This window comes from Hemibagrus wyckioides, linkage group LG15 (assembly GCF_019097595.1).
Source record: "Hemibagrus wyckioides isolate EC202008001 linkage group LG15, SWU_Hwy_1.0, whole genome shotgun sequence".
Classification (NCBI taxonomy): domain Eukaryota; kingdom Metazoa; phylum Chordata; class Actinopteri; order Siluriformes; family Bagridae; genus Hemibagrus; species Hemibagrus wyckioides.
In genome coordinates this window covers 4,715,672-4,724,697 of record NC_080724.1, presented here as the reverse complement: position 1 = coordinate 4,724,697, position 9,026 = coordinate 4,715,672, and the positions used below count along the sequence as shown (strand labels likewise).

The window sequence follows — 9,026 nt, the reverse complement described above, 5'->3', positions numbered from 1 at the left end:
GGTGGCAAAAGGGGTACTTAATGACAGATGGTGATGTTATGGCTGTAGGTGATTAATGGAAATTTTTTCAATATTATTTTTTTTTCCCAAGGTAATTCAGTAAAGGGTATATCTTGAGGTAGACATGGATGGACCTCATGGACACTGGATGCTTAGCTGAGCATGGCTTTGGATACCACAGAGGCACGAGACACGGAATATCCACCACTGCCTCCACTTGAACTTAAACCAGAGCCACCTCCTAAGCCAATGCCAGAACTAAAGCCGCCACTGCCCCCCCCCCGTGCAATGCCAGCACCTCCGTAGCCCAAACCGCTACCCAAACCACTGCCCATACTGACGCCAAAACCGCCACACAAACAACTGCCCATACTGACGCCAAAACCGCTACCCGATCCATCGCTGTAAATAGCACCATATTCAGAATATTCAGTATAAAGATGTGAATGACATTCGAGCACAGATGTGGTGAAACTAGGGCCTGAAGTAAAAACTTAGTTTAAGTTAAAGTTAAGTAAGTTAAGGTAAACTGACAGAAAAGAACAGGCTAGTGTGAATGAGAGAGCCATAGCATAGCAATAAGGTGAGCAAATAAGTTTAAACAACTAAGTCACAAGTAAGTAAGAAAATAAAGATAGCATCCTCCCTTAAGAGTCAGAGAAAAAACTAAATTGTCATATAACCACAATGATCCTCACAATACATATACAAATGTATGGGATATAATAATAAATAAATTCCTGGTACCATTTGTAGTAACTAATATTAATAATGATACTAACTTGTAATAATAAGGCAGAGCTCACTTGAACAGATATGATAAACAGCACTTTGTCTAAGGTCAGTGATTGGAATCCACAGGGTCATCAGTTAAAATAATAAGATAGACAGACGCTAAAGAAATGAGGGGTTGTTTTAATAGGGTATATTAATTCTCAGAAAAGTTCATTAACGAGTTCATTAATGAAAGGATGGTGAGATACGGTACTGTGGGGGTAACTGTAACCAAAAGGTGATTGGGTTAACTTGGCGTATGATCTTGAATGGTCCTATAAACCTCAGCTTTTTAAAAGGCAGATTGAGTTTTAAGTTTTGTGTAGATAGCCATACCAGCTGGCCTGGTTGATATGGAGGGTCAGAATGTCTGTGGTGGTTAGCATGATACTCCTGACGTCGAATGGCCCTCTGGAGACGGATGTGAGCTTTCTTCCAGACCTCTCTGTTATGGCAGAACCATTTATCAACTTCAGGGAGGTTTGAGCTTTTTCCTGACCAGGGGAAAAGGGGTGGTTGATAGTCCAGCACACACTGGAAAGGGGTTGGTGTTCTATACTGCAGTAAGTCTGCAGTAAGTTTCAAGGTGTATTGGATCCCCGGATGGCCTGAACATTGTTATGTGTGTGCCCATTTGATAATTCTCTGTCATAGTTCCATAGGCACATAATGTTTACTTTTGGGACAATTGGGAGGACTGGGTTAGACTTTGGGACTAGCCTAAATCTGTTGCAATTCTTCCATGATGTCCCATCTTATGGGAGCGATGATAATGGATGGGGGCAAGATTGGTTCTGGAGTAACAGGTTGACCAACTGGGTCATGCTGACGTGACAAGGCATCAGGCTCACTGTTCTTGGTGCCCAGCCGATAAGTCACCGTGAAGTGAAACTGTGTGAAAAACAATGGCCACCGGGCCTGAAGTGGGTTCAAATGCTTGGCATTCCCTGATTTCACAACTTGAGGCATCCACCTCTATCACGAATGGAAGACTGGAGTCAGGATGATGTAGTATGGGAGCTGATGTGAACTGCTGCTTTAATTCACTAAATGCATTCTGTGCTTCTTCTGTCCATTGAAATCTCTTTGAATTACCTCATAGTAGTGCAGTCATAGGAGCCACATTTGCGACCCCAGGAATCTCAGTAGTTCCTTTACACTTGACACGGATGGCCATTCCATCACAGCCTTGACCTTGGTCTCGTCCATCTCCATTCCCTGTTTGCTGATGATATATCCTAGAAAGCTGATGGTGTCTCAGTGAAACTCGCACTTTTTGGCTTGTACAAAAAAGAAGCCAGCTGCTGCAGGGGAAGTAGAAGGGTGAATAAAGCCTTCTGCAAGGGCCTCAATGTATTCCTCCATGGCTTTGGTTTCAGGTGCTGAGAGAGGGTAAACCCGAAAGCATAGCAAAGCAAAAGAGAGGACACCTGGGTAGACATATTCAATGCGTTCTCTGCTGATCTTTAGAGATCGTTCAGGTTAGAATTGTCTCTTAGCTCATCTGTATAGCCCAACAGCCATGTGTATGTGTACACAATAAATTAGCTTGTACCAATCTAAACAGCCTACAGGCAAGCTGTACCCAGACTCCAAACATGGTATTAATAATGTTTTGATTTGAGGTACGATGTAGTACAGTTTTGGGAAAAAAAAGTGTCATGTGGTCTTGTGACATTGTAAGCAAAGTAATTATTATTATTATTATTATTATTATTATTATTATTATTAATATTATTATTATTATTATTATTATTATTATAAATTGCAATTCCATTTCTAATTTATATCCCGAATGTATGTCTTTCTGTAAAGCTGCTTTGCAACAATGTCAGTTTTTCAAAGTTCTATACAAATAAAATTAAACTGAATTAATATTGCTGTGAAGTAAAGCACAAGTTTTGATGAGTTCTGCACTTGTTTTTTTCCCCAGAACAGTATTTTACATCCACAGCCAAATGACTGCGCCATGAAAAATAACCATTTCAGTGATATTATTCATAACTTAATGTTATACAATGTAGATTTTGTTCTAAAGAAGTAGCTATTTTCTTTACTTTACTTCAAATGCAGCCCTGTAGTCAGTCACATAACCACAGTACACATGAGTACCTTTAGAGAAAGGAAGAGTAAAGGAGCTAACACCTCCATTTTGCATCATGAGTATGTTAAAAATACAGAAACCTACTGGCAGTATGACTTGTCTACTTATTTTAACTATTCTTTTAAAATACAAATTTTAAACATTGTATATATATTTTCCTTTAGAAATAGAATAACAGGTTGACAAAAAGACACAAGCTTCTTCCATTTTCTCTCTCTTTAATTCTTTTACTCAGTACACACTTGACCACATCTTTTTTCACTGTTATTCACAGATATTCACTGTTCTTTTGTTGCACTGAGATGATATACTGTGTGTGAGACACATGTTTATTCATTTGATGCAGGTCAATAGATGCTCTTTAAATAACTATAGTGTGAGCTGGACATAGAAGGGATAAATGGGGATGAGTTGTGGTAATGGTAAGGAAAGGGGTTCTGAATGACAGATGGCGATGTTATGGCTTTTTTTTTTTTTTTTTTTACAATTTTTTGGTTCCCCAAGGCAATTCAGTAAAGGGTATATCCGGAGGTAGACCTGGATGGACTGCATGGACACAGGATGCTTAGCGGCGCATGGATTTGGACACTGTAGAGGAACGAGACATGGAATATCCACCACCGCCTCCGACCAAACTTATTCCAGAGCTACCTCCAAAGCCAATGCCGGAACCAAAGGTGCCACCGCCACCACCAAGTGCAATGCCAGAACTTCCCCCGTATCCCAGACCGACACCCAAACCACCACTCAATCCGCCACCGAAACCACCACTCAATCCGCCACCCAAACCACCACTCAATCCGCCACCCAAACCACTGCCTATACCGATGCCGAAACCGCCACCCGATCCGCCACCGAAACCACCACCATATCCAGAACCTGAAAAAAAAACAAAAAAAAAACATTAAAATTGGCTTCCTGTTCTGGACTTTAATGATATTCACAGTGAAATATAGATGTCTTTGATAAAATGAAATGTATCATAGTAACAACATGCATATTACACATACCACCGCCAGTGATGGTTTCCTGAATGTGGACTGTTGCAGATCCTCCACCAGAGGCAATCCTGTGGATGGATGCATACCATGCACTTTAGAGACAATCCAAGAATGCAATTTAAAGGCATAACATCTTGTTATCAACTAACTGACCTGGATTCCTCTCCTTCCAGGAGTTTTCTGTAGGTGGCAATTTCAATGTCCAGTGCCAGTTTGACATTCATGAGCTCCTGGTATTCACGCACTTGTTGGGCCATGTCCTGCTTAGCTCTCTGCAGAGCATCTTCTAGTTCCCTAAGACGTTGTTTAGCATCCTTCACTGCCACTTCGCCTCGTTGCTCAGCCTCAGCAATCTGTGACTCCAAGCTGACACGCTACAAAACAAAAACAAAGAAGCCATCAATTGAAACTGCTATCTGAGAAGCATGTATTCCACCAGAGTAGAATTTTCAATATAAACTATGACTTTGTTCAGAACCAGAAAACTTAGGACAATAGCTCACCTGTCCCTTGACTGATTCAATTTCATTCTGGAGTCGTGTGATCATGCGGTTGAGATCTGCAAGCTCAGCTTTGGTGTTGCGAAGGTCAGCACCATAGATGCCAGCAGATGTCTGCATTTCCTCAAACTGGCAAATGAGGTGAAGAAAAGCACAAACTCAGTGGTTCGAAAGTTATTTTACGATATTTTTCCCAGTGTTCAAAGTCTTTTTCTTACCTTCTGCTTGTACCACGACTCGGCCTCAGCACGACTGCGATTGGCAATGTCCTCATACTGAGAACGGACCTCAGCCAAAATGGCATCCATGTCCAGGATGCGACTGTTGTCCATCTCGACAACAACTGATGTGTCCTTGATTTGTCCCTGAAGCTCCTGCAGCTCCTGAAAGTGTAAGGCACCAATGTGAAACAGTTTGCAATACCTGAGCACCACACAGACTAAATCAACTCACAGTGAAAATATAACTGGGTCATTCTCTTACCGCATCATACACAGCTCTGAGAAAGTTGATCTCATCCTGAAGTGCATCAACTTTATTTTCGAGCTCAATCTTTTGCATGTAGGCTCCATCGACATCCTGTTGGAAGACAGGTATGGTTTAACATGATATTTTAATGCATTTGAACAATTGAATAATAACGGCTCTTGCCTTCTTCAGGACAACAAATTCATTCTCTGCAGCAGCACGCTTGTTGATTTCATCCTCATACCTGCAAAGAATTACGAACACATTCAGCCCACAAAATGATGCAACTATTATACACAATTTCACCAGCATCAGCAAACTACAGGTTAAATAACTTGCTTGTTTTTGAAGTCCTCCACCAGACTCTGCATGTTCTTCAGGTCTCCCTCCAGCTTAATCTTCTCACTTCCAAGGCCATCCATCTGTCTGCGCAGGTTAGAAATGTAGGTCTCAAACATGGCATCAATGTTGGAACGTGCTGTGGTCTGTTCTTGAAGAAGATTCCACTTGGTCTCCAACATCTTGTTCTGTTGCTCCAGGTAACGCACCTACAGAAAGGGTGAACACATATATAATTAGATTTTTTGTTTAATAAATGATCTTCTAAATGTGAATACATTCCAAACCCCCTGTCTCTTACTATGTGCCATCTAAACTATTTAATTCAAAGGAAATCCAGATAGATCCATACTGAACTACACTGTTTTCCATCTGTTGTATTCTTTTAGCACATTCCCAGCAAAGCTCCTTGGCAAGGGCCCTATGAGCCTTTGGCAACAATACTGCCAGGCCAAAGCAGGCATGATGAGACATTCCTTGCCCCAAGGGTACAGTCTTACACAAACAATTTCTGTGGTTTTTGGAATTAAAAATTGAAAAAAAAAAAATGTTGTTTTCAATAATAGAAATATTACAATAAATGCCTTAAGGCTTTTATGAATGAAACTTCCAATTATGGAAATGGACCATAGAAAAGGATGAAAAGGATCCCCAAACACAGTGACATAGTATTTAATGGCTGGTTCTGCCTGCATGTATTGATTATACACAGTTTAAATTCTATAGTTTTGCATCACATACAAAATACATACACACTTACATATAGTGCCTCCATCAGAGTAAATGGGGAATTGCATGCACTCATTTAGAGCATCCTAGGCTACGGTTTCCAAGCTAGAATCTCACTGAATGTAAACTGTTGTGGTTGGAGAAAATTTTGAACCAAAATGTTGCACAAATTACATAAAATTCTATTTATGCTTTTGTCTTTTAGATTTAATCATTTAAAACACAGCAAAGCCAGATTTCCCATATCTAGCTTCTGATAATCATTCTGAGACATGGGTGTGGCCTCTTCCAAGACCTTAATTTATTACCGCTGTTGAATTCTCTAAGATCCTACAGGTATGAACTAAGTTACACAGGCATGGGCACAAGACTGTGAAAAAGCAGATGACTCACCTTGTCAATAAAGGAAGCAAAGCGGTTGTTGAGTGTCTTGATCTCCTCTTTTTCTTGTGTGCGGACGATCTGAATGTTGGGGTCAATCTCCAAGTTAAGGGGTGCAAGGAGGCTTTGGTTGACCGTGACAGCAGTGATTGGGGGTGGCCCAAAACCTCCAGGGATGCCAAAACCTCCTGCACCTGCACCTGCTCCTCCTCCTAAACCAAAACCAGCACCTGCACCTGCACCATAGCCAATGCCTGCACCATAGCCACTACCTGCACTCAAGCCAGCTCCAATACCTGTACCAACACCATAGCCTGCTCCAAAACTTCCACCACTGCTGCCGAGGCTGAAGCCTGAGCTAGCAACAATGCCACTGCCAAAGCTTCCAGAACCACCGCCAAAGCTACCAGAACCACTGCCAAAGCCAAAGCCACTACCAATGCCAGCCTGGCGATAGCCACCACTGTAGCTCACTCTGGTGCTGCTGGGTGCAGTATAGGACTGGCTGGAGAAATTCCTTATGAGACCACTTCCGTAGCCACTACTACTCCTGGTTGAGTAGCTGGTTCTGTGGTGCCTGCTCATGACTGCTGGAGAGAGAATGTGAAGGTGGAGAGAGTAAGGGCAAGAGAGCTTACTAAGAGGACGTTTCCTCTGAGTGCCTTCTCTGTGGAGGTGAACAGCTTTTAAAGTCTATGCTGGGGACAGGAGGAGTCATACAGCCCCTCCCACTCCACCTCTTGTGCATCCTCCCCATCTCCCCTGTGCAGGTACTGACTAAACATGTATCCTATACAACAGGTATGATGGTTTATGGGGGGAGGCTTTGACACACCCTGCTGCACACTAATGAAAGTCAGTTCTCATGCATCTAAATGCTTGACAAGTATAAGTTTTTGTATTTGGAATGTAGTATATTTATGTTACATGTGCTTTCTGTAGTAAGTGCAATAGATAGTAAGTACTGTAGGTGCGCACACTTCAGAGTAATAGTAGAGAATAGTTAATTTTTTGTGCTATTACTACTCTGTGTACATACAGGTGGCATTATACAAAAATCTTGCATCCTCTTGCTGCTATAAGTTATCATTAGACTTTTAAATCTTTATATATAAGGCCATATGTATTTGCATAGATATGTGCATTTGTTCACATTGAACTGTTTTGAACTTAGTTTTAACATCAGGTAAACTTTCTGTGACTTGATATCCACAAGTCCTTCTACACACTTTAAATTAAGTTTCTCATCTTGAGAGCAAATGAAGCACCAGGTTATGTTGTAAGTAATCACAGTCCAGCATAACAATAGGTGACCTTTACTCTGTTTATAGCCCCCAGGGTATACTGTGGTATGTAGGTGATTATTAAATACTACTCTGTAAAACAAACTTAGTATACATTGAAACATAACACATAATGGCTGCGAATAATTCATTAAGTTGAATCAACTTTATGTATTTAAAATTAAAGATTAAAAACAACAATTTACATCTGGCCCCATTTAAAGAACAGTGCCACCCACAATCGAGCAACCATGCAACAAGTGAATTTTTACTTGATCTTTGATATGCAGCAAAACCTCTCTTCCAAATTGTTTCTACCTTGGCACTGTGTGTTAGTGTAGTCTACGAAACCTACTTTAATAATTGAGTTAAACCCCGAAAGCTTTTTCAATATTTTTGTGCAAAAATTTGTTTATATCAGAGTTCAGTCACACAGGTACTACAGTTGAACTTCTGGGAGTGCCTTTCAGATTATGAAAATCACCTGCCTGTAGTTAGTGCCCCAAGGTCACCTGAGTTTACTTGATTTTTCCAGCATAGAGGTGATCAAGATGATTTTTTTAATAGTGTCACTGAACCACAGAATGTATAAGGCTCTGGGTTGCAGAGAGAGGTCAAACCCTAGTACTGCCAGGCTGCCTTAGTTGGGCTCTTGAGCAAGGCCCTTATAACCCTCTCTGTTCCATGGGTCATGTATCATGACTAATCCTACACTCTGATCCCAGCTTCCTAAAAGAAGTTGACCGTGCAGTAAAGTATATGTGACAAATACAGGTTTCTTCGCCTAGAATCTAGAAATTACTCTGTCTAGGACCTTTGCAATTTTAAGGGCTATGGATATCTTGGACCAATGATGTACACTTTATTAGGATCATCTGCACACCTACTCATTTGTGCAATTATTAGTCATTTATGCAGCAGAAGTCAGTGGAGAAAATCATGCAGATACGGACTAGCAACTTTGGGTAATGTTCACATCAAACATCAGAATGGGGAAAATGTGATCCCAGTGATTTTGAACATGGCATGATTTTTGAGGCCAAACGGGCTGATTTGATTATTTCCATGACTGCTGATGTCCTGGGATTTTCACACACAGCAGTCTCTAGAGTTTACTCAGAACTGTGCCATAAAAAAACAAAACATACAGTGAGCAATAGTTCTATATTTACAACATTTGGTCCACACCCTGATCCAGAGCATCATGATATGTAGTGTCATCGGCTGGTGCTGACAAAAATAAAGTTGCAGGAGATGGGTTTGCATTAAAAGAATGGCTGAAGAATGTTGCAGTTTTGGTGCTTGATACTTTCATTGCAGTCATCTCTGATAAGATCATCCATCGCTTTGAAGAACTGAAAATTTCAAACTAACATTGAAGCATTGCTGTCTTTTGTCTTCTTACAAGCCCCTTTTCACCTCAAATATTTGATTAAAATGGTTGCTT

The 9,026-nt window shown here is 40.9% G+C and overlaps 1 protein-coding gene across 1 annotated transcript; it reads right to left on the bottom strand.

Moving 5' to 3' along the window:
* Window positions 1-3,206: 3,206 nt before the first annotated feature.
* Window positions 3,207-6,977, bottom strand: LOC131366137 (keratin, type II cytoskeletal 8-like). Its single transcript, XM_058410346.1, has 9 exons — window positions 6,309-6,977; window positions 5,187-5,395; window positions 5,031-5,091; window positions 4,863-4,958; window positions 4,598-4,762; window positions 4,383-4,508; window positions 4,033-4,253; window positions 3,889-3,947; window positions 3,207-3,757 (listed from the first exon to the last, which is right to left on the bottom strand). Exons 1-9 carry the CDS (start codon window positions 6,879-6,881, stop codon window positions 3,444-3,446), a joined length of 1,824 nt encoding a protein of 607 aa, XP_058266329.1. The 5' UTR covers window positions 6,882-6,977; the 3' UTR covers window positions 3,207-3,443.
* Window positions 6,978-9,026: the final 2,049 nt, after the last annotated feature.